The sequence below is a fragment of the Phoca vitulina genome, unplaced genomic scaffold (genome assembly GCF_004348235.1).
Source record: "Phoca vitulina isolate PV1807 unplaced genomic scaffold, GSC_HSeal_1.0 scaffold41, whole genome shotgun sequence".
NCBI classification, from domain to species: Eukaryota; Metazoa; Chordata; class Mammalia; order Carnivora; family Phocidae; genus Phoca; species Phoca vitulina.
Genome location: NW_022589744.1, coordinates 10415536 through 10440235, shown reverse-complemented (window position 1 = coordinate 10440235; position 24700 = coordinate 10415536). Strand labels below are relative to the sequence as shown.

General features: G+C 58.5%; 1 protein-coding gene across 1 annotated transcript in view; it reads right to left on the bottom strand.

Moving 5' to 3' along the window:
* The window catches only part of TTYH2 (tweety family member 2), a 36376-nt gene extending 12123 nt beyond the window's left edge, over positions 1-24253 (bottom strand). Inside the window, exons 1-6 of the mRNA XM_032429608.1 lie at positions 24081-24253; positions 16404-16576; positions 12116-12227; positions 7093-7313; positions 3022-3117; positions 2399-2471 (exon numbers count right to left, since the gene is read on the bottom strand). Coding sequence (XP_032285499.1) covers positions 2399-2471; positions 3022-3117; positions 7093-7313; positions 12116-12227; positions 16404-16576; positions 24081-24209 — 804 coding nt within the window. The 5' untranslated portion in view covers positions 24210-24253. The remainder of the gene's footprint in view (positions 1-2398; positions 2472-3021; positions 3118-7092; positions 7314-12115; positions 12228-16403; positions 16577-24080) is intronic.
* Positions 24254-24700: the final 447 nt, after the last annotated feature.

Sequence of the window (24700 nt, the reverse complement as noted above, 5' to 3'; positions counted from 1 at the left end):
GAGGTTACTGCTTATTGGACATTTCCTATATGCCTCCTGGGAGTTACCGGACCCACGTGATCCATCAACAGTCCTCTGGGGCAAGTGCTACACTTCTCCCCATCTCACACTCGAGGAAACTGAGGTCTGGAGAGCTTCAGAACTTTCCCAGGGCCCCCCCCCCCCGTTGGGAAGGGGCAAGGTGGGGGGACATGGACCAGGCAGGAGGTTCCAGAGGCCACCCTCCTACTCCCCCACCCTGACTCAGTGAGGTGGGCCTGGCCTCCCCCTTGGAGGCTGGATTTACAGGGAGCACTCTGCTCAGTTGCCCCAGTGTGTCTGGATGACCCCCCGTCCCCAGCCTCCATGGCCCCCTTCTTTCTTCTCTGGCGCTTTCTCTCCTCTCTGCCCTCAGCCCCTCACCCTCTCAGGGCAGTCAAGCGGGTAGGCAGCACGGCTGGGGTGGCCAAAGCCCAGAGCTCAGCTCCCCAAACTCCCACTCGGAGCAGCACTCCTTCCTCGAGGAGGTCCTCTCGCAGGGACAGAGAAGGGATGGGGGGGGAGGGGCTCCGCGTCTGTCCTCGGGGGCCCCACAGTGGCTCAAAGAGAGCAGGCCTCCCAGGGCAGGGGCAGCAGGACCACACAAAAGCTCCCACAACGGCCTGTGCCGGGCTGCCTCCCGCCCCGCTCGCTCGTCCTCACCCCACTTCCCATTAAAATGCAGCCCGGTCCGTGGCCCCCTCAAAGGCGCATTCAGCTCCCTCACAGCCCTCTCTCACACAGCCCTGACTCAACAATTAGGGAAATGGCCTTCCTTGCCAGCGCTGGCAGCCCAGGGCGCCCAGCTGGGAGATTAAATCGCCCCCGGTCTCCCTGAACACTGAAGCCAGGGGAGAGGGAGAAGCCCCCACTGGGAGGGAGCTGGCTCCCAAAGGGCAGCTCAAGGCGGCAAGCTGGAAACCTCCCCTGCTTCCAGAAGGCAGAGGCTGCGCAAGGGGCAGCAGAGCCCCCCTGGAAAGCTTGCCTTCTGCAGGCTTCCCTGTGCTTACACTCGTCCCCACAGGAGAGGCTGTTGGCCAGGCAGCTGTGCGTGTAACTCTGGCCGGCAGCCGCTCCCTGGGACTACGTACCCGCTCAGCTCCTGATGACACCTCCTAACCTGCCCTTCCCTGCATCTGGAGAGGCCCCAGCCCTTGGGACAAAGGCTCATGCCTGGCTAATTCTCCCTCGTGCCCCAAGTGGACACCGCGCGGTGGGCGGAAGGAACAGGAGACACCCACCCCGTCTCCCTCCCGGACGAGCTCGGCCAAAAGCTGCTGTGAGCCAAGCAGCACCAGGGTCCGTTCATTCTGTGGGCACCATGGAGGCAGACTGCCCTGGGCCAGAGTGACCAGCCGGCCCCCAAGTGCCTGGGCAAGGTGTGAGTTTGGCGAGAGGGCTTCAGGTAGAGTCCTTGTTCGTTATTTTATCCCCAGGTAGCTAAGGCAGCACAGATGTAGGCCATGGGCTTACTTTGTGGCCCCTGAATCAGGCAGGGGTTCCCTGAAATCCCCCGGTAAATCCTGACCGCCCCCTTACACACACACACACACACACACACGAAGCATGTACCTCCCTGGTCTCCATTCACACAGGGTCACAGTGAGCTGCCTACAAGCGTTTCTTCTGCAGCCTGAGACTATGTCAAGATCGAACATCATGTCCTCCTGGTTTCTGCATCCTTGGACACCTGGCGCAGCCGACAGCCACAGAGCCAGTCAGCTGAATGAATGACCTGTGCACTGCTTCGCCTGAGTGTTAGGTCTATTGACGACCAAACATACCTACATAGGGAGCTTCTGCCACCTTGTGTGCGTGTGTTTTAAAAACATTCTGGGGCACCACATCCAGAAACATACACCACTGTGTTTCAGGCCGTGTGTGTGAGTCCAAGGCAATGGGACGGAAGGCAAGCTAAACACCACATTCCACATTCCCAATGTCCAGGGAAGCTGGCCAAAGAGGGCGCTTCGGAAGCCCGAGGCTTCTCCAGCCTGACGTTTAGACCCCGCCCATCCCCATCAGACCCAGTTAGTTCTTCACACCCAGAGACCTCACCTGGCCATCCAAGCTTGGCCTTACAAGCAGCGGCTGGGAATGGGTCAATGGGGTGGGAAAGGGATCAGTCGTCTTATCTTGGCTTTGCCCCTAAATACCTCATGATCTTAGGTAAGCCTCTTCCTTTTTCTGGGCCTCTGTCCCTATAGGAAGGGCAAAGGGACTGGTGTGGATGGTCCAAGCCCTCTCAGTTCTGATTTTCTAGGTTAGGGACAGAGACCGGAAGCTGGCCCTGCCCTGGGGGCTCTGGACAGGACACATCAATGTGCCACCAGACAGACGGTCCTGGTCAGACCACCCCCCACGCCCACCCCCAACTCACCACTGCTGCAGCGCTGTCAGCAGCCAGAGACGTCCAGCTGAGGAACAGGCCCAGCACGCCACAGCACAGCATCCTAGGAGAGAGACATAGCCCGTGGGATCCAGGCGTGGGCTGGCAGGGGGGCACCCTGTGAGGGCTGTCACCCCACCAGCCTCCAGTGCCCTTCCTCCGAGCCACCAGCCTGTCCCCCCTGTGGCCCGAGACTCTTGCAGTGGCCCCTAATATCAGCCTGCTGATTGCTGGGCGAGACGTACGGAGCCCAGCGCCTGCAGCATAGGTCCCTGGGCCGGAGAGACAAAGCTGTGCGGGCACAAGCTATCAGGAGATGTTGATTAGAGACCCTGGAGCCTCTAATGCTTGGCCAATTCCTTCAGCAGCTCAGCAGTCAGGCCCGGGGACGGTGGGGACACACGGAGGCAGGCCCAGTCCTTGCTAGGTGTCCAGATGGTAAGTCAGCGGCTGCCGTCTCCCTCGGCTGGGGGCTGAGGAGGGCTCAGATGATGGCTTCAGGCCGCTGCCCCCACCACACTCTCCGAGCCTGGCCAGGCCCCCATCTCTCTGACGGTGACACTGTCACCCCGCATGCTTGCCCGGCTGTCTGGCCTGCAGGCAGGGATACTCACGAGACCAAGAGACACCTGGAGCGCCTGGCCAGTCCCAGGCAGGTGACGAGGCAGATGACCAGGTCCAGGATGAAGAGCAGGAGGTAGGAAAGCCATCTGGGTGGACAGGCAGAGACGGTCAGGGGAGGGGGAGGCGTCACCACACCGGGTGCCCAGCGGGGAACCCTGCACAGCAGCCCCCAGGCCTGCTTAACCCTTTGTTGTGATGAGCTGCCCCGAGCCAGCAGCTGAGCGGAGTAGATGAGGCTGTGCCCTGCTCCGGGCAGGAAGGACCAGTGTGCACCGCGGACGGGCTCTTCAGGGGCTCCCAGGGCTGCACCCCCGATTCTGCCTGAACAAAGGGGTCATGCTCGCCCCCGCCCAGGCTCAGGGTCTAAACCAGCACTGCCAGCTAGAACTTCCTGCAGTTCTAGATCTCTGCACAGCCCACTGCATCTGCCCGGCCCATGCGTGGCTCTGGAGAATGGAGATACGGTTTGTGCAATGGAGGAGACTTGTGTCTCATCCTAGCTGCTTTTGATTCATTTAAATTCCAGTGCCCTGTGTGGCTAGTGGCCACATGCTGGACAGGGCAGGTCTACGTGGTCTCTGCAGCCTCCCACAGGCACCTCTTTGGACCCTGGTCCTGCTGCTTCGAGAACACTTACTGGCATCAGATCAGGCCTGACATTTATGTCCACGGATCTAAGAAAGCCCCTAAGACGCCCGTTTCTGTGATGAAGGCTCAGCCCGGCCTTCCCAGCTCGCCCTCCCAGCTGCCTGGGACCCACCGCTTAGGACACGTAGGTTCCTCTCAGCAACATTTCTGCCAGGCACGGGGTGCCTGGATGCGGGGGGCTCATTCCCAGACCACCAGGGAGCTCAGGTGGGGCAAGGGAGGCCCACATCACCCCTCACTCCTCAGGTCTTTCTGCCCCCCACCCCCACCCCCGGGCCGCGCTGACGGGAAAAGGCAGAGTCACATACTAGCTGGCAGATCCTGACAAGCTGCCTCCCTCCTTTGGGCCTCAGTTTCCAAACCTTTACTGCTGGAACCTTCTCAGGGCTGGGTGAAAAGTTAAATGCTCACTAAGTGCCAAGGATAATAAGGGATGCTGCTGAGGCATCTCAAAGTCCCCACATTCCTGCTTCTCCAAAGCAGGGGCCGAGGAATCCAGAGTGCCTAAAGTCCAAAGGCATTGATCTGATCCCAAGCAAAGCCCCGGGAGTTCCTTTCCCTTCCACACGGGATCCCAAGGAGGGGCCTTACAACTGAGCACCAGCCTCACCTAGCAGTCACTGCCTAGCAGCCCTGCGGTGTGGGACTGGGGGACACAGGGGGCGGGGCGGGGCGGGGGGCAGACAGACAGGACTGCTCCAAGCCCCTGAAGAGGGAAGTCTTTGGATCATTATGATTTCTCTTGATGGAAGAGCCAAATAAGCTCATGGACCCCTCCTCTTTGGCAGGCAATGCTTCACTAACACCATAATGAGGGTGAGAAGGAGTTTGGAGTGTGGGTGGGAGCAGGGTGGTGCTGGAAGGAAGTACGAGGCTCCCAGAGGGTGGGGGCACGCTGAGGCCACCTGGCAGCCAAACGAGGTTCTTCCCACCTTTGTGAGTGGAGGCTGAGTGCCAAGAAAGGGGGCTAATCAAGACCCCCCCCCCCAGTCCACCAAGGAGCCAGTTTTCCTAAATCGGAGCCAGGGCAGGAAGGGATCTCAGGAACGTCTAGTGCTAGGACCCCATTCTGCTGATTGGAAAACAGACAGAGGCCGTTGGGAGGACAACTTGGCCCAGGAATTCTGGACTTTGCCCGTCTGAGTCTTCCTGCAGGAGACACGGCCAGCCACCAGGCACCTCTCAGAATCCTGGTTTCATGTTTCAAACCTAAAGATCTCTTATTACGTCTCTCCCTGCTGTGCACAGCAGCAGGAAATCAGGTTAGGATTGCTTCTAACTCACTCTACATGATCGTGTTTCAGTGCGTTTTCTCTGCCTCCACACCTCATGTTGTAAGGAGTTCCTGGAAACAGCTCTGCGAGGCGGATGTGTTTTCCCACAGGAGCCCAGTGATGACCCGGGATGTGTTTCTAACCAAGAACTTGGCTCCAGCAGAAGCTGTGCAGGCCCTTACTCCCAAAGCTCTCCTGGATCCGGCCTCCGCAGGTGCCTTGGTCACACCCCTTATGAGCCTCTCACAGAGGCTTGGCTTTTTATTGCCTCCAATACTTAGCTGGGCCTTGTATAAAAGCACTAAAAAATATGAGCTTAGCTGAATGGCTCTGCTCTAGAATCATCTGGAAGGCAAAGATGGGGAGTCTGTTCAGAGGAGCCCCTAAGGCTGGTTAGCTCGAGGAATGAGGGCTCTCTCTGTTCCAGGACAGCCCAGGGGACAGAAGGAGCCGGCAAATAGCAGATGGAGGAAGGAACACCACCGGTTTTCAGGGGCCAGGGGGTGCTAATGTCCTCGGACTAGGTCTTTTCTGCCTCAGCCTGAACAAGGGAGCTGGGGACGGGGGGATCAGAGGGCAAACCTTGGTCACCCACACTAAAACAGCTGTTAGGCTTTGTCACCACCCTTCCTCACATTTTTAATGAAATCACCCTAAAAATAAGTCCCCTTTGATATGTAAATTCTGACTTATTTCATTTTTGTCGGTGTCTAATGCCCACGTGAGGTCCTTAAGCGTACACGGCCCTGCTCCAGGTCCATTCACAGAGAAAGGCAGGGCCACCACGGACACCCACTTTCCACCTGCCCCCGACTCCCCGGACCAAGTTTCCGAGCACTCAGATAATGAACGGCCGTCAGATCACAGGACTAATCAGATGCCACTGTTTTAGGTCACGAGTCACAGCCCGTCCTCAGAGTTGGGAGTTTCTGTTGCTGGGGAGAAAGGCAGTTTTGAACGTGAGCAAAAAAAAAAATCTGGTGGGAAGCTGGATCCGTGACATCCTGGCCATGCAGGGGCTGGATGGGCTGCAGAGCCGAGGGGTGGGAGCGCCAGCCAGAGCTGGGGACTGACTTCATGCGCTTCCCTTGCCAAGGTCCGGCTTTATCCTCCCCGGGAGGAAGGGAGAGCCCTGGATGAGTTGGGGTCCCACCAGAAGCATTTCCTCTGTGTCCTTATTAGTCAGCCTAGGGTGGGGTTTTCTCATAAAGGAGAAATGAATCCAGAAAACCAGAGTAAATTGTGCAACGGGGAGGGTAAAGCCTCTGATCTTTGTTAATGGCTTGAAGGGGAACCATGCATTTGGGGGAGGGGGTGGGTCCAAAGAGCTGATACTTGTTCTTCAGCACTCATTTATCCCTTCCTCCCCAGGCCCCCCTCCCTCTGTGCAAGGCGCTGGGCCCTGGCGGCAGAGAGACCTGCACTTCAGGAGTGTAAGTCCCCCTTTGGCCGGGAGGCCCCGAAAGCCCAGATTGCTGCCTCCTTCCTTGGCTCGCCCCAGAACGACCTTCACCAGATCCTGCACACAGAGGGAGGCAGCCGGTCCCTGGTCAGCTTACCTCTGTCCAGCGCCTTCACCTGGGATGGGGTCTGGGGAATGGGGAGGCAGGGGAGACGTACACGGACTCCCAGAGGTTATGGAGGTGTGAGTTTGCATTTCTGAGTATGGCAAAGGTGGGGTGGTGCCCCTCAGCCTCCCATCCCTTAGGCTTCTACCTAAGTGAAGCTGGGGCACCTCTGGGTTTGCTACGAAGTTGCCATCAGGGGACGCTCCATGCAGGCAAATAAGCCACCGTCCCTCTGACCCCCTGCACCCCTGTGGCTGAGTCTGCAGGGGAGAGAATCCTGCCCCCCCAACCCTGAATACCACTAGCATCTTCCCCAGCACCAGCCACGGTGGATGCTGGTCCTGGAGGGGTCCCTGGAGGCCAGCTTCAGCCTCTCCAACTGGATCTTGGCACGTCACCGCGCCTTTGCCCCTTTCTGGGTCTCTGGGGCCTGCCTGCACAGGGACGCAGTTCTACACGCCCACCATTCAGCACACAGACTCCTCCGTCTCAGGAATGGCTCATTTAGGCCCTGCCTGGGCCCTAAGATGCAGGCTGGGACAGACCCGCGGCCCTCCCTCTGGCCCCTTACCTGTAGTACTCCACGTAGCCAGTCTGATCAGCCAGCTCGGTCAGCTCTACAGTGACCTCCCTCCACACGGGCAGCCCTGAGAGCTGGACAATGACGTTCCCTGCCATCTGCTGCACGAACTTCAGCGTCTGGATATAATCACCCCGAGCAGCGAAGATCTCACTGAGCCGGGCCAGGTGCTGCTCGAGGTCCACCTTCATCTTCTGGGTGGTTCCGGATACCTGCGGAGGGGCCGGGATTGTGAATCTGGCCTCCAGGGGAGGAGGAAGCCAGGGCGCTACATATTCTGACTAACTCTGGAGGGGAAGGCCTGCAAGCCGCAGGAGGACAGAGGCCCTGACGTCCTCCAGCATCCGGGGGAGGCAGGGGGCAGGGGGGAAGGACACAAGCCCGATCTGGTCTTAACCAGGACCCAGGCTCCCAGATGGGGAAACAAACAGGAGAATCCATTTTGCTTCCTTGAAGATTCCTTAAAACTTGAGACACCTTGGATTAGAAATTCTTTTTCAGACCGAGGGATAGAATGTTTAACGGCAAAGTTCCTCTGTTGTCGCCTGACTTTCTGTTCCCACAATGGGATTTCTCAACGCCTCCCAGGAGAAAGGCTCTGTTGTGGACCTAGCAACAGCTCCCGGCGTCCGGAGCCTGCGTGAAGCCTGAACAATGACACTTTGAAATGACACAGAAGGACCGATCCTGCCTCCAAAGAGCCTGGACGTGTGGCAGGAGGAGATCAGTGCCTGCTCTGGGGGCTCACGCCGCCCCCCCCTCTGCACAGCTGTCCTGCCAGGTGGATGGATGGGCTCCCTCCCTCGGCTGGGCCGCAAGGGCCTGGAGCTGGGCGCTCCAGAAGGAAGGAAGCAACTTTCTTTCCAAAGGTACAGAGGGAAGGAAGCAGGCAGTGACTGTCCTTGGCTTTCCAACAAGGAGCCCCAGGAGGGCCTGGTCCTGGAAAGGTGCTTCCAAACAGCCCAGACGCAGGGTCCCCGCCGGACCCAGGGACGCAGCCTGGGAACCCCAAGCTTGCCCCTCCAAGCCTGCTTGGAGCCGTGTGTCGGCAGCCTGGGGAAGAAAGGCTCTGTTGTCGAAACTGTCACGTCAAACCGACCAGTACTACCGGCTGGAAGGCGGAGGAGTGTGCGCTAATCGTCCCCCGGGTCTGGAAGGAAGATAAAATGCCACCGAAGGGCAGGAGCTTCCCACGGACAGCCCGGCGAGAGGCCAATGAGATGACACTCCCTGTGACCAATGCTGGTGCATTAGGGAGACTCGAAGGCAACTTTGTGGCTTTTCACATCTGCACTCCTCGGCGGGCGCCCAGTTCCAGAAAAGAGAATGGCTCTCTTTGTTCTGTTTTGCTTTGTTTTCTCAATGTCAGCAGCTTGTTCCATTTTCCGGCTTGTTCTCGGTTCTTCCAAGCTGGGTAAGGACTAAGAAATACTCTAGGTTGGGCCGCTTCTAGCTTCATGCGGAAGAAAAAAAGATATAAAAGCAGATTCTCGATCACCCCAATCAACTCTCCTTTCAGTTCAATAAGATCAATGTATAAGCGCTTTATAACCATTGCTCCAAAAGGCACTGTTACTAAGTGCTGAGATCAGGATCTTTTTATATTCCTGTATTATATACAACGAACTTTAGAGCAAAGGGCTGCTAACAGTGATCTGTAAACTTTTTCTGCAAGACGACTTCTCCTTCCCTAGCTCTACAATTTTAACTTCTTCATTTCTTAAATCTCTCCTTGAAAAAAAATGAAAGCCAATAAACCTCTGCCGGGCCCTCTTTTTCCCTCCTGACGTCCTCCCAAAGGAAACAAACAAACAAACACTAAAACCACAACACTGACCTACATATAGCCCCCTGTTCCCCACTCCACCACCGTTCCTCAGAGGCTTACACGGAGCCCCCAAGAGACAGGGCCGCGCCGGAGATGGGGGAGAGTTCTCCCCCTGGGGAAGAGCTCTGTGCACAAGAGGGACAGCTCAGCGACTCAGGCTGGGGTGGGAGTGGGGCAAGCAAGCAGGTGTGGAAGTTCTCGTCCCCACAGGACAGAAGAGTGGTCCTCCAAGTGTGGTCCTGTCCCAGACCTACAGAACAAGAAACTCTGGGGAGGGCCCAGCGATCTGTGTTTATCAGGCAATCCAGGGGATTCGGATACACACTCAAGTCTGAAAACCTCCAGGTGGGGAGGAAGCTTCTCCACTTACTGAGGTTTTCTAGAAGGGCAGCCATACCAGGGGACAAAGGGGTGGAGACTCTGCCTGTTTGGGGAGGGCCCCCATCTCAGATCCTGAAGGGAAGGGCGAAGACCAGAACACCTGGGTTCGGGTTCTTACTCCAGAACACACTAGCTTTCAACCCTGCGACAGGAACGCAACGTCCCTGTGCCCCAGATTCCTCACCCAAGGGCTGCCCACGGGCTTTACTGCTGGCTCTCCCGTGAGAGCCCAGAGGAGCCACACTGGCCACTGGAACGTGTAGCTCAGATCCGAGTCAGCCAAGCTCCTGAGGCCCTTATTTTTAAACTAAGACCCTGAGGGGTTAGAGGTACGCCTGGTCCCCTGAGTGAGTCACTCCCTAGAGCCCAGGCCCCCTTCACTGATGGGGGGGAGGTGGATGGGGGGCAGTGGACCAGACAAAGGACCCACCTGGCACTCCCAAATGACCCTTTCTGATCCCCCAAATCAAAGTGTGCAGCTGATCCAGAACCCTGCCAGGCATGCCTGAGCCTGGAGCGGCGGCCCCCACCCACTGGGGCCCTCAGGGTGCAAGGCTGCAGGTGTGGGGTTTCTGGTCCAGGAAGGGGAACCCTGAAAGGTCCACCTCACTCTGACCTGTCCTCCGAGTCCTGCCCTCCCCACGCCCCAGCAGCCCAAGCCTCCTGTCTCCTTCAGGGTGATTACAGGAACATATATAATGATAGTAATTCTAATAAGGGCACACAATGTCACAGTCACCCCCACTTGGGGGGACTTTGTAGATTACCAGGCACTCTCACCGACATTATCTCATCGAACATCCTTTCTCTGGTATTTGGCCTTCACCCCTGGGATCTGGGGAGCCCTCCAAAATCTGCTGCCTCCCTTGCAGCCCTTGGGACCCAGAGTGTTGGGTGCCCACCCCGAGGCCCAAACTAGCCTCACAGGTCCCAGCAAGGGCCCAGAGCCCTGCCTCTCTGCGGGCAGAAAATGCCTGGCTCACTCAGAGGAGGCGGGCCGTGGTGATCATCAGGATGGAGGCAGCTCCTAGCTGGCTGGACCATCACAAAACCCTGGGACTCCTGTCCTTGACTTTCAGAAATGGTGCAGAGACAATGAAGGGGCTGACATCCAGGGAAACATAGAACCCTTCCCTTTGGGAACATGGGAGAGTTTGGAGATGTGGGGCTTGCTTTGGAATGTCCAGACCTGGCCTGGAGTGCTCAGCCCTTGTGCTGGATGGGCCAGCCTAGGGGCTTGTTCTAGCTGTTTCCCCGTATATTCTATCTCATGGGATAGGACACGAAGAACTCAAACTTTGCATGAGGATGGCTCTGGGGTTCTCTCTTTCCTTAGTCCTTCGGGGAGACAAGGGCCATTCCTTATGGTGGTCACAAGGTAAGAAGTGCAGGTCATGGCTCTGGGGCTTCCCCAGGCAGGGGACTCTCTCTCCTTTCAGAGCTGGGTTCCTCTTCTAGGGGGTCTGGTGCTGGTGGGTGGAGGGAGAGCGGGAGGCAGAGCCTAGAGGTCAGAGCCCCTTCCCGGAGGGCAGAGGTGGGGTGGGGGGCCCAGAGGGTACGTTCCCCCCATACCTCCAGGGCTGGTCAGGCTGTATTCGGGCTCAAGGCTGCCCTCAGCCCCCCATCCCAGCCGCCCCCACCTCACCCCACAGAGCTGCCTCCGCCCAGTGTCTGCATGACTCAGTCTCCCAGCGATGGGTACCAGCAGACAAGTGCTGCAGGACAGGTGGGCCCCGGTCTGGCCTGTGACCTTCCGCTCCCCAGAAGGGCTCTCTCTGAGGCCAGAGCCCCATCGGCAGCCTTCCTGGGTGTTGAGGAGCAGCAGGGCTATCTCTTCACGGTGTGCCCCCCCCCCCCCCCCCCCAGGGCTGCTGACGGATTAAGGCCTTAGAGGAGCTTAGGGAGAAGGAAGGGGCAATGAGGTCAAATCCTCTTCCAGAATCCTCTTCTAGCAAGTACCAGGGCAATGTCCAAATGCTCTGGCTGGGGCTGGATTCTGTGCTTGAGGCTGCCCAATGACACAAACTGGCCATTTGCTGAGGTCCCCCCCTCCCCCTCCCCCTGGCTGGGGAACTGGTCCAGAAGGGACGGGGAACAGTGTGGATGTCCAAGGACGAGCTTCCCTGAAAACTGCCCTTTGCCTTTTCCATTGGAGCCCAGCTCCTGTGGGCGCGGGGTCTACCTGGAAACAGGCCAAAAACACCTGCTGCTGATGGCGAAGGTGACAAGCACCTGGGGGCCAAGGTCAGTGTTTGAGAAAACCCCGCTCCCCACCGCTTGGTCCCTCTGGCCAGCCGGCACAATCCTCAGCCCTGAGCCCCCAGCCAGAAGCCAGAGCCCGGACGACACCTCGCCATACCACCCCTGAGGGTGTTTCACTTGGTTTTGAAGACTTTCACACCTTGACATTGTCTGGACCCCGTGATACTCCATATGTAGCAGTGAGGTGAACAGAACACACCGTGGGGCTGATTTTCCACATTCAGGCTCCCCTTGGACAAACGGGGAAGTGCTCAGCCCACCCAAGTCCACACGGCTGGATTCCACGGCCGCTCCCAGGTCCCCCCAGGACCCAGTCCGCCTTTCTCCTTTGGTCCTCAGCCCTGTCCTCACCACCCCTCCCTGCCTGAAGAGCAGAAATCGCCTGTTTACTCCCAGCAGGACCAATTGCAACCTCAAGGGCAGTCCACTCCCCCACCCCACCCCGGGGCCAAGCTGGTTGGGATGTGACTGGGGCCCTTGTTCTGAGCACACTGACCTCACGGGCCGTGCTGACCCCGGCCCACTGCTGCCCGTGAGCCTTACCAGTTCGTCTATCCCGGAGAAGGTGTGGTTCGCGTTGTCCAAGGAGTAGATCAGCTGGTACACCCCATCGTTGGTCTCGCTGTTTCCATAGAAACCAACGCCCACCGCAGCACTACAGGCAAGACCCCAAACAAAGTTAGAAGTGACCCGCAGAAGAGAAAGTTGCTCGTTGTTGTTTTAAATACGGTATTTTTTAGAGCAGTTTTATTTTATTTTTTATTTTAAGTAGGCTCCATGCCCAGCATAGAGCCCAATGCAGGGCTTGAACTTACACCCCTGAGATCAAGACCTGAGCTGCGATGAAGAGTCGGATGCTTAACTGACTGAGCCACCCAGGCACCCCTGGGGCAGTTTTAGATTCACAGCAAAGTTGAGCAGAGGTATAGAGATTTCCCATACACCCCCTGCCGCCCTAACAGCCGCCTCCGCTCCCACCATTCCTCACCACACCGGTACATTTGGTACATTGATACACCTTCATGGACACGTCATTATCACCCAGAGTCTGTGGTTCACCCTGAGGATCACTCCTGGTCCGGTACATTCTGTGGGTTTGGGCAAATGTATGGCACCCATCCACCATTAGAGTATCCTAGGCTAGTTTCGCTGCTCTAAAAATCTGTGCTCAACCTTTCCATCCCTCCCTCCCCCACAACCCCTGATCTTTCCACTCCCTCCAGAGTTTTGCCTTTCCCAGAATGTCAGATGGTTGCAATCATAGTATAGAGCCTTTTCAGACTGGTGTCTTTCACTGAGTGATATGCATTTGAGGTTCCTCCGTATCTTTTCATGGCCAAATAGCTCATTTCTTTTTAGCGCTAAATAATAGTCCACTGGTTGGATGGACCACAGTTTATTTACCCATTCGTCTACTGAAGGGCATCTTGGTTGCTTCCAAGTTTTGGTGATTATGCATAAAGCTGCCATAAACATCCATGGAAAAGCGGGTTTTTGACTAAGGAGCTCTGTCCTGGGGGTATGGGAGGGGAGGGAGCTCTGGCAGGTGACCCAGGGGGTAGGGGTGAAGGTTCGTGGCCACCTTGTCCCTGGTCTGGCTGGCTAATTTCCTTTGGGCCGGGAATAATACTCCTGTCTTCTAGTCCAGCACCTCTGAAGGGGGGAAGACCGCTGGCTGGGCCTTTGGGATTCTGCTGCAGTAGGTCTGGAACCCGTACCTTCACCAGCTCCCCAGGTGACTGTCATGGGGAGGTGCGGGGACCACCGAGGTCTCTCCTGAAACCTCCAGGAGCTGGGGACTCCCCCTCCATTCTCTACCCTTTCCCCCTGCTTCCCCACACCACCCATGAGGTGGTCTGCCATACTGGTAGAAAGTTCTTTCCTCCATGGAGCTGAAGCCTACCTCCTGGTTCTTGACTGTCTTTGGGGGCATCCCAAAATAAGCCTCTAATTCTGTGGGATGCCCCTCAGACGACAGAATGTGGCTCCCTGTCCCCCTTCCCTCCTGCTCTCCCATGTGCCCTTCAGACCCCGGTCCCCATCATCACTGTCCACCAGGTTCAAACTCTCCTCCAACCGGTCACTGTCACTCCGGGTGAGGCCCCCACGGCCAGGTGTCCATCCAGCTCCGAGCACTGGGGGCTAAGCCCTGGCAGCCCCTCTCCGCCCCGCTGACCCCGTGGTCTACAACACCCCTGGGTTTCCTCACAGGAACTGCCGCCAAGCCCAGCCTATCCTCTTTCCTGTAGCGCTGCGCTCATTTTTGTTTTGTTTTAAGCAAAAGCAGAACTTTTAAATCTATCCCTGTGAAACTGCATCGAGTTGGTTTTCGTCCAACATTCCAGCCTGGACAAATCATCTCGAATCTCGCCTACATCATCCGCTGTATTTCATCGGACGCGCGCCACTGGGGCCGGGGGGCGGGGGGGACATGCATCTGGAGGTTCACTAAGCAGCCTCCTGACTCTTCACCCAGAACACTAACTTCGGGGGTGGGGGTGGGAGAGATGAATGCACACGTGCACACACTTACATGTTTTCTTTTTTTGTTCAAGAGGAAGGATCTAGGATGGAACCCCCCAGGAGATTTTAGAGAAATCTTCTCCCACAGTGAGCTTGGGCCCCGAGCTCAGTGTTTCTTGGGAAGTGGTTCATGGAGCGCAGGACAGAGTCACTCAGAGTGCCTGCTATCAGGGTAGGTAAGCACCCGCCCCACCCCGCGCCACTGTAGCCTTGTGCTCTGAGCATGTGCATTTATTTTAAAACAAGGTTCTTCTATGCTTCTTGTGTATAACACAGACATGCGCACGCACTGGCTACTCTCTGGTGTCCCGCTATGTATTCTGTGCATTCAACCAGAATGTTCAACTGGCTTTGAATCCACTTAAGTGCACCACTGTCCATTTGGTGTTTCTCCACAGCACCCATGGGGACCTCATGTCCAGCTGAGATGCTCGCACGTGAGATGCACTGTAGTTCTATGATCTTCTACTTAGTGACTTTATTATTTTTAAAAAATTTTTATTATGCTCTGAAAAACACCTCTTGTTTGCTCCTTGTGTTTATAACCTTCTCCTCTAGTTCTCTGTGTTATGATCTAGTGTTTTCTGAGGATTCAGCATCGAGCCAAAGCCTTTCCAACCCTTGCCCTGTTTTTGAGACTGGAGGTATTCTCATTTTCCGCCTTCCCCTAGTCTGGATTTATCGGAGCTGGCCCAGGAGGGCACCTGGTCTTCCAAGACCAGAAATCGCCCATCACCCAGGAATGCCCGACTCCAGTAGGCCATCGACTTTACGCTTGTTCCTTTCCTCCAAACTTACTCCTTAGTTTGTAATTACTCAAATCAAACAAATGTGTGATTCTCCAACTCTCCAAGAGCCACAAGAAGGCAGAATCAGTGCCTGTGCTTCTTACCGCGGGCTCTCGCTTGCCTGGCACAAATAGCCTGCAGAATTTTGGAGAATGAATCATGCCACATGTGTTCCTTCTGTTTTGAGCTTTCCTGAAACGGCCGGTAATTATTACTTACTGGAACTGACCCTCCAAAGTCATTCTTACTGTTCCCAAGTATTCTTCTGTCATTTTCAGCATTTTTTGAAGAAATCTGAGTTCATGCAGAGAGGGCTTGCTGTGTAGAAAGCACCACTGGTTTCTTCGCTGTCTCCCGTCTCTCCCTGCCCACCCCCGGCAGGAGGCTGTTTTTCCAGCTACTTCGTGGGAGGTCCTCTCTGCTGGGAGTCAGACTCGTCTTTGAGCTCCTGACTTGGGCTACAACTCTCTCCTTTCTGTTTATGATTTAGGACCCGGTGGCATGACCCCCCACCCCCACCCCCTGCAGCCCTAGTGCTCAGCGCTTTGGCATCACTGAGACCCTGCTTCTGGCTCCTTCCTATCTTGGCTTAAGTGACCCTGAAGCTGCAGGCAGGACAGGATGTGAGCATGCTGTAACAGAGAAGAAACCACAGGAGCGAAGTGAGGCTAACAGCCCAGGCGTCCTCACTCCCAGCACCGCTGTGCCCTGCCTGCCTCTCATCCTGCTGCCCAGACAGAGGGCCAAGTCCCGCTGTGGGATCTTGGATGCAACGGGACACTTAGCAAGGAGGGTCTCTACCCTTTGACAGTGACCACCCCCAGGAGCATCTCAGGCTGGATCCGAGGCTTTTGGAAAAACCTCCGTAGACATGAGAACAAGAACAATACAACCACCTCCCAAAAACAGAGCCAGCAAGCGTGTGGATACTGCCCGGGCAATGTGGGCTCTTGCATGGGGGTGGGAACCCTCATTCACCGTCCAAAGCACAGAAGGCCCAGCGGAGGGCACTAAGAGCTATGGATCTCTTGAGAAGAATGGAATTGATATAGACTGCAGTTGAATTTCCTCTGACCTCGCAAAGCAGCTGGGAAGGCCCCACGATGCAAACAGAAGATGCCCCCTCTGTCCAGGAATGCTGTCCGGGGCTGCCAGGCATGCCCCCACCAGGCTGAACAGGACTGCACCGGGGCAGAGGCACTGGGGAGACCCCCGTCACCACCCCGTGCATCTGACCCCTGTTGCTGGGCAAGGAAAGGGACACCTTTTGCCCTGGGAAAGCCTCTGCCATGACGGTACCCGGAGCTCGGTCAGGAGAATGTGGCCACACAGCAGAGGAACCACTTGGGGTTCGGTGGGGGGGGTGCTGGTGGCAGAGGGAGAGGAAGGGGTGTCATGGCCCAGGGGCTAACCACCAGGAAGACCCAGATGGGCAGGCCCACACAAGCTGACTTCCCCCACTGTGGGCACCGGAGAACCCCCGGAGCCGCCCCCTGAGCCCAGCGCAGAGGGACACTCACCAGCAGACGAGCCCGGCCACCACCGCCGTCCAGGTGACGCAGCAGGAGTCGCGCCGCTTGGTCTGCACGGCCTCGTCCTGCCGGCAGCAGCACACGCAGACCACGTAGGCCGCGAGGACGATGAGGTTCAGGCCCAGGCAGATGGCAGCCACCAGCCCCAGGAACAGCAGTGACTGAAGAGGAGAGACCCGGTGTCAGCACTTGGTCCCATGGCAGAGTTCGAGAAGCACCCTGTCCTGGGGCCCTGAGCTCCCACTGGGGCTGTGGGGGGCCTCCATCCCTCCTCTGCCTTCCTCCCTCCTCCCTCCTCCCTCCTCCCGTGGTTGAGGCCCCGGCCCTGCACGCACAGGGCCCGGCGCTCAGAAGGCGCGCAGAAGGCGCTTCGACGCGGGCAGGGCGGGCAGGAGCAGGAGAATAGTGGATGCAGTGTGGGCAGCAGAGGTGAGGGAGAAGGAGCAGCTCCAGGCTGGGCCCCGGCTGGTGGCTTACACGCCTGCGTGAAGTTATGGACCAGGCCCTGCCTGATGAGCTACTCTGAGCCGTTCAAGAGACGAGGCAGGAACCGCCAGCCGGCAGTGGGGGCTGTGGGTGATGAGCCGCGTGGCTGGGGTACAGACAAGGGGAGGGACATCCACGAGGATCCGAGGGCCGTGGCCTCCTGGAGGACACCGGCTTTGGGCAGGATGTTTTGGAAGCTGAGAGGAACCTGGGACAGGGCCAGGAAGGGATGCCTGGTGCACCCGCTTCCTCCGAGCCTTGTTCTAGATGCTGGGGTCCCTCCAGAGACACAAGAAGCCAGTTCTGTGCTGGAGGGGCAGGAGTGGGGGAGGGGGAGTCAGAACATGCACCGTGGGGTCCCTTTCACTGCAGCCAGAAGGGGAGAGCCGTCCCCAGCCTCAAATTCTGAAGGGGGCAGGAGGTGCCGTCTCAGGTCGGCCGAGCACCTTGGGGTCCTGCAAAGCGAGCTGCTGTCTGTTAGGAGGCCCAGAGGCAACCCCCTCCTTGCCCTCCAGTCTCTCGATTCAGCCAGATGGACACCAGATGGCACCAGGATTGGTGGCTGCCAGCCAGGGCTGGACCTGGCCGTCAGTCAGGCTCCTGAGCTGACAGCCAGCCTCACCCTGCTCCCCACATGTCCCCCTGGTAGTTCCCGGTCCAGAGCCCCCAGCACTCTAGCCTGGGCTGTTGGGGTGGGAGCCGGTCTCAGGGAACCCTTGTGCTGGTGGTGGCAACCAGCAGAGTCGGGTAGATGCCGGGACCTCCCGGTCTAAGCGAGAGACCAGACTGCGTCGGACCACGCACACACAGAGGAGACAACCCTGAAAAACAGAGGCTGGGGGGCTCTGCAGTCCTCAGGCTAGGGCCATTTTCGGGGGAAGGGGAGGTGGGGGTGGGGAGCCTCACAGTGGTGAGGCACCTGCTGGGTCCGCCCTGTCTCACCAGGTCTGCGAGGGCTCGAGTTAGCCTTTGGACCCCTGATTCAACCTGCTCCTCTGGTCGCCTGGACCTGCAGGCTTCTGAGCCTCATGGACAAATGGCCAAATTGGTGGGGATAGACCAGAAGAGGTCAGGAGATGGCTCATTTGGGAGTGGGGATGGTGGAGGTGCCATGGTGTGGCTTCACCACCACCTGGGACAAACACGTCACAGGTACTGTAGGAGCTCGCCTCCCCACTCACCTCCCCCCACCAGCAGCATGGATGCCCTAGTGACCCGAACACATCAGCCCAGCTGAAGTGTCCCCGATGGCCTCATGGCCTGGCCGGGCTGGGGCTCTTGGCCTGGACCACTAGGCACCCCCACCCTGCTCAGAAGGTGGAAAGGAGCCGCTACCTTCCCGCCCTCAGCCCATGCCCTCTCACCAGAGGGCCCTGGAGCCCCAGGCCAAGGAGCACGGGTGTTAGGGCCTCGCTATTCAAAGTGAAGTTCACCGACCCGGCACAATATGGACATCTCTTAGAATGCAGACCCTTGTTAGAAATGCAGGGTCTCAAGCCTCGTTCTGGGCCCTAGCGAATCAGAAGGGCGTCTAGAGATGGTCACAGGAGATCGGTATCCCACAAGTCTGGGGGGCGCTGATGAGTGTCCACAGACTTTCTCAAACCTTTTCCAGCAGCTTAAGCTTTTCTTCAAAGACTCCCTTAGCGGAGCCCCACTCTCCAGGGCCTCCTCTGACTGAGGAGGGGACTGACATGCCATGCTGTGTCCTGGCCACCCTCAAGGCCCCTCTGCTAAAACCCTGGGTTCCCCTGACCAATCTGCCGACCACTGCATGACGCGCCTACCCCACGGGCCAGCAAAGCCATGCCTGCTCATTTACCTTACAGAAAGGAGGCCCGTGTCCCACACCCCCCAGGATACGCACATGAATGTCCCCAGCAGCTCAATACGCTGGTAACAGCCCCAGAGCAGAGACAAGACAAGTGACCACCAACAATAGAACAGATACATACAACGCGCTGTGGTCAGAAGCTGGAATACCACGCAGCCACGGGAAGAAAGCCACGCCAAAGGGCAGACATGTAGTGCCGTCAGAGAAGTGCACCTACAGTGAGTGACAGGTGGGCACAGGAAACACCTCTGCAAGGGGACAGACTGGGAAGGAGTGTGAGGGGCTCCTGGGGGGTCAGGAATACTCTGTCAGGATGGCCTCTCTCATACACGTATTCAGGTGCACACTTAAAACTGTGCACCTTCTGGGGCACCTGGGTGGCTCAGTCGGTTAAACGTCTGCCTTCAGCTCCAGTCATGATCTCAGGGTCCTGGGGCTGAGCCCCGCATCGGGCTCCCTGCTCAGGAGGGAGTCTGCTTCTCCCTCTCCCTCTGCCCCTCCATCCCACTCATTCTCTCTCTCGAATAAATAAAATCTTAAAAAAAAAAAAAAGTGCACTTCCCTGTAAGTTGTTCCTAATGGAAAAAAAAAAAGCAACAAAAAGCCAGACAGACCTTTTGTATACACTAGAGTGGTTCACATCCAGACCTCCTCCCAGCTACCCTTGACTTCCAGCTGGTCTGGACAGTCCCAGTCTTTCCCCAAACAGGAAAAGCCGCGACTCTACCACGTGTCCCCACCTGGCAAGGAAGGACCGCCAAGAGTGGTCTAGACGTGGGTTGGTGCCATGTCAGTCCCCCCAAACCACGGCCAGCCACCGCCCTCCGTCTGTGTCGTGACTCCCCTACTTCACACTCTCAGAGCCCCCTCGGCCCCCTGTGAGCCCAGTCCCGAGGGCAGGGCCTCCCCAGCTGGGCAGCGGGCCTCAAGGAGGTGCACGTCCCGCCTGAGAGAGGCCAGGCCTGGGAAACCCAAATGCAGGGCCCTTTGGTTAGCAGTTCACCTCCAGGTCTCTGCCCTGGGGTGCTGGGTGACAAGGATGGGGCAGGCCTGGCAGGGGGGAGTGGGGCAGGGAAGGAAAGGAGGAAGTTGGGGAGTGGAGGGGAGGAGGAAGGAGGCGCTGGAGGGAGGAAGGAGCAGTAACCCAACTAGCAGAACCGCCCCCCTCATGTCACCTGCCAACCTCTAATAGGCAATTATTTTCCTGTCCCTAATTAACACTGCAAGTCCCCATGTGCGTGGCAGGTGGGGGTGGGGGAGAGCCAACCTCCCTTCCAGAGGGAGCTGGGAGCTCTGCTCACAAGTCCCCTGCTCGGACAGAGCCTGGAAAGTAGTTGCCCACGTCAGCCGTGCCCCCAAAGCGCCCGGCAGCCACCCCCTCCCCGCCCTGCCCAACACCGAGCCACCACCGTGCCCACAGCTCCACATCAGGGCTCGGGCTCCAGCCTCTGTCCTCAGCACAGTGACTTCAATTAGTTCTGGTTTGCCACTTTGTAAGGAGAAACCCAGAGCAAGAAACTGGGACCCAAGCTGGGGTGGGCATGACTGATTTGCACGCTGGGGACGCTGACCACGAGGGGCTTCTGCACTAGGCGTGGGAGGGGGCAGCAGCCAGAGGAGATAGCTAGAGAGTGGGCCAGCCTTGGGGTGAGGCCCCAGGGAGGGGAGCTGGAGCGACTTGGGAGGGAAGGGTTAAGCCCCGCCACGGCCCCCCAGTAGGGGAGGGGGGCGCAGCGTGATTGTCCGATGACCATGACTCAGTGTGCAGGCTGCATGAATGGGGCTTCCTCATCCAACTTGGGCTCCTCGGCTGGGCTCCCAGCCTGGCCTTTCCTCCTGAGACCTGCCCCCAAGGAACGGGGTGGGGGGAGCCCTGTGGTTCTGGGGCTGTGGCCCCATCCTGTCCCCTCCCCTGGCCTGAGGACACACACTCGGGACTCTCTGGGGAGCCTAGGAGCTGAACCACCCAGAGTTAACAGGTGAAAATACACGTCTGAATGTAAAAAGTTAAAAGCATCTCGTCTATCTCGTCACGCGTGTCCCAGAAGAATGGCTGGTCTATGGAAGCTGGGGAAGGACCCGTGAACAGGAAGCACCGTGTAGTTCCTGCACTTGGATGGAGGCAGCTAACATCTGCACGGCGTTTTGGAGCTTACTAAGACATTTCCAGCACATTCGTTTATCAGCGCCTGGCCTCCCTGCAATGGCGGGGAGCCGGGTGGTGCCCATAGCTGGAGGAGGGAACTCCAGTTCTGGGAAAGAGTCACAGCTGGATGCAGGGCCAGGGGTCCTTTCTGTGTCCCCAACTCCGCCCAGTGGACATCTGGCCAGCTGGGGGCTCCTCCCCAAGCAGTGCTTGCGGCAATTTATGACGTGCCAGTCACTGGCCACATGCTCTAGACCCCTTAACTTATTGGGTCCTTTCCTTCTCTCCTTGATGGGGGTGGGGGGGTCTCCATCTCTACCCATCACCCATCAAAGGTGAGAGACTCAGGCTGAGAGGTCTGGGCTGCTTCCCCTCTGCACACTCACAGCCTGGAGCTGGGGTGCAGCGTCAAGTCCACTGGCAGGGGATGGGTGCTGGTGGTGAAAGGGTCAACCATCGGTGGGCTTCTACTGCTCCCCAAGAGTCCAGAAAGTAAGTGGGAACCCCTGCTTCCTCAGGAACGTTCTGGGAGCTGAACTTCCTCAGGATATTCCAGGTCACCAGGCGAGCTGCTCGTCTGTCATTTCCAGTCTTTAAGACCCCCTTTTTCTTCCAGATCCCTGCACAGCTCGTCCCTCCTGAATTTTCCTCGGGGCCTGCACCTGCCTCTTTCCATCCCCACTGAATCTTTGGTGCACGCACACACACACTTCCCCACAAGCCGTTATCGTTCATTTGGACACTTCGGGCATGAGTTAGTTCTCTGATCAGGGTCTGTAGAAGCAAATCTCTTCCCTCTCTATGGCCCGAGGAGTACTGTCTTTGGACACATTACTGAACCCAAAGGCCAGCCCGTCTACTAGTTTGTATCACTGGTCCTACTGCAAAAGCTCTGGGACCCTCTAGGTACCAAGCACATTGCATGGAATGTCTCGTTTAATACTTGCAGATGAGGGAAGTGGGGCTCAGAGAGGTATGGACACCTGCCATGACACACAGTAAGTGATAAAACAGGGATTCCAACCCAAGACAGCTGGAGGGCAGAGCCCCAGCCCCACCTACTCAGCTGCTGTAGCCTGGAGCCGAGGCCCTGGCAGCCTTGGTTATCACGTGACCCCTCGTCTGGCACAGCATTTGGCCTCAATCAAGTTTGCTCAGTATTCAGATGACTGACAGCAGAAGGTGCCCCATCCATGGTGTTAACTGGCCTGCCAGCTGGGAGGAAGGGAGCTTCCAGGAGAGACCCATGGTCAGACAACAGGGGGACTCACCCAAACAGGAGCCACCTTAACTAACACCCAGAGCCATGGTCGGGCTGCCCAGGAGCAGTGGCCCACGGGAAGGGGATGCCTTCTGGAGTCATTTGATGCCCCACACAGTGTGCCAGGGGCTACACCCCAAGAGAAGAGGGGCAGGGACTGTGAGTGGGTCCCTCTGGCTCAGCTGCCACCTCTCCAGGGGACTGAGTGGGTGGGGGAGTGCCCTACCACCACCCTCTCGCCCATCTGGAGGTCTTCCTGACCCAGCCAGTTTAGATTTCCTCTCGTGGAAAGAAGAAAATTACAGCTGGAGATCTCCCCCTCCCCCCCCCTCCCGCCCAAGATCTGGGGCGCAGGGTTAGGGACACACCAACAAACACGGGCACGTGCACGCGCGCGCGCGCACACACACACCGACACAGCTGTCTCAGAAATCATATCCGCCTCTTTTCATGCATTCATTGGGAGCGGAAGATTCCCTGGAGCTATCCCCAGGCGGCCGCATTCTCCGGGAACGCTGACTTCCACGGGCAGAGCTCTGGGAGAGGGAGGGGCAGACACAGATTAGGAGGGAGCCGGGCTAACCCACCCAACTGCCTCGCAGACAGCAGGAAGGGATCCTGATTCTCTCCCCTTTCTGGAAGGGCAGGCACCTTGTGCCTGGAGCCTGAGGGCGACAGGGACACTAGGGGCTATTATTAGACTCCCTGTCCCCGGTGCACTGCACACCCTGCCAGATCAGGATCCCTCGGGCCCTGCAGGAGCAAGGGCTGGTCAGAGAAGGCAAACAGCTGACTCCCGGCTCAGCCTCCCCCTCAGCCTCCCGAGACTCAGCCGAGGCCCTGCTCTGCCCTGACCTGCCCCACACGGGCAGATCAGGCCCAGGCCAGAGAACCTGACACTCTGCAGGCAGAGGCCACCAGGGGTCAAAGTCCCAGCATTGGCGCAGAACTCTCAACAAATGGGCCCCGTCCTGGGCTTTTCAGCCTGAATCTTTGACCCAACAGTGAACTGACTCAGCTGGGCCACAGGGGCTGGAGCAGGCTTGGCCAGACCGCAGAAGGCTGGGAGAACCTTTAGTTCTGCCTCGGTGGGGAGGTCTGGGGAGCCCCTCCCCCAGGGGGAGTACAGAACCCGCAGAGGGAAGGGCCAGCGGAGCGAGGAAAGGGCAGAAGTGCAAGGATGAGGGGAGTGGCCGGCCAAGAAGCCAAGACCCCAGAAATCCAGGGCCTCGAAGTGTATGTACGCAGCAGGAGGCTGAAGCTGGTGTGAGATGGGGCTGGCCGGGGACATGTCCCTTCCCCCAGACCTCCATATGTGGCTGTGGGCTTTGGGCGCACGGGAGGGAAGTCACCCCCGCCCCCACGCAGCCGCCTCCCCCGGCCCTGCAGCGGTCCAGGAGGGGCCCAGGCAGAGGTGCCCAGCGGCTCCCAAACTGCAAGCAGGGGCTGGGGAGGAGGGGGGCTGCGGAGTCGAACTCTGGAGACGAGTCAGTTTCTGCTCAAACTTCTCCCAGGCCACATACACCCGGAAAGAGAGCGCCCGTCTTGGAACCGCAGATGGAAGAAAAGCCCGAGGCGCCCTTGGCATCCCCACAGCTCGCGCGAGGGAATTACCCGGGTACGGGCACAAAAACCCCCCTCCTCCGGCGCTCGGGCCCCCACGCCCCGCACGCAGCCTCCGCGCCCCTCCCCCCCGTTCCCCAGCGCTGGCAGAACTCCCATCTTTCCAGCTTTCCCGGCCCACGAGGTTCCCAGACGAGAGCGCCGTAGCCAAGAGTCCCGGGGGAGAAAGGGAGAGGGGTGACGAGGCTGCGGGGCAAGGGTGGGAGGCGGGCCGGGGAGGCGTGCGGACCGCGGCGGGCGGGCCGGGAGGGGGACTGGGTGGTGCGGGGACTTGGGGCGCCGGCCGTGGCCCGGGTCCGGGCGGCGCGGACTCACCTCCCGGTAACTCTCATCGCGGGGGTTGAATGTGCTGTTCACCGGCTGCAGGCGCAAGCCCAGGTGCGGGACGCTGTGCAGCCACGCCACCCACCAGGGCGCGACGTACTCCACGCGCGCGGCCGGCATGGCTCGGCCCGAGCCCGCCCGCCTGCTGCCTGCTGCTGCCGCCGCTCCTGCCGCCGCCGCCGCCGCCACCCGGCCCGGGACGCGCGCCCCGCCCCGCCCCGGCGCAGGCCCCGCCCCGCCCCGCCCCGCCCCTCCCGGGCTGGACCACCGGCCCTGGGCGCGCCCTCGGGCTGCAGCGGGTCGTGCTGGGGAGCCCGCAGGCTTTTCCTGCTCGGGATTCTGTCTTGGCCCCGCGGGCGAAGGAGATGGAAGAAGTGCAAACTGCCCCCAAACGCCCCTGTTTCTTCACAGCTGTCTCTAGGTCCCCGGGCTTCTCGTTAGTTGTTATCAAATCAGGTTGTAGATTGTCAATGTGTGCTGTGAGCAGGGCAGTCCCGGCGCCAGAGGCGACACGGCCATTCCTAGGGCTGCCAGGGGGTAGTCAGTTCACAGTTTGGCGACGGCAGGGAGCAACAGTCTGCCCCTGGGTCCCTAGTTCTAAATTCACTCTC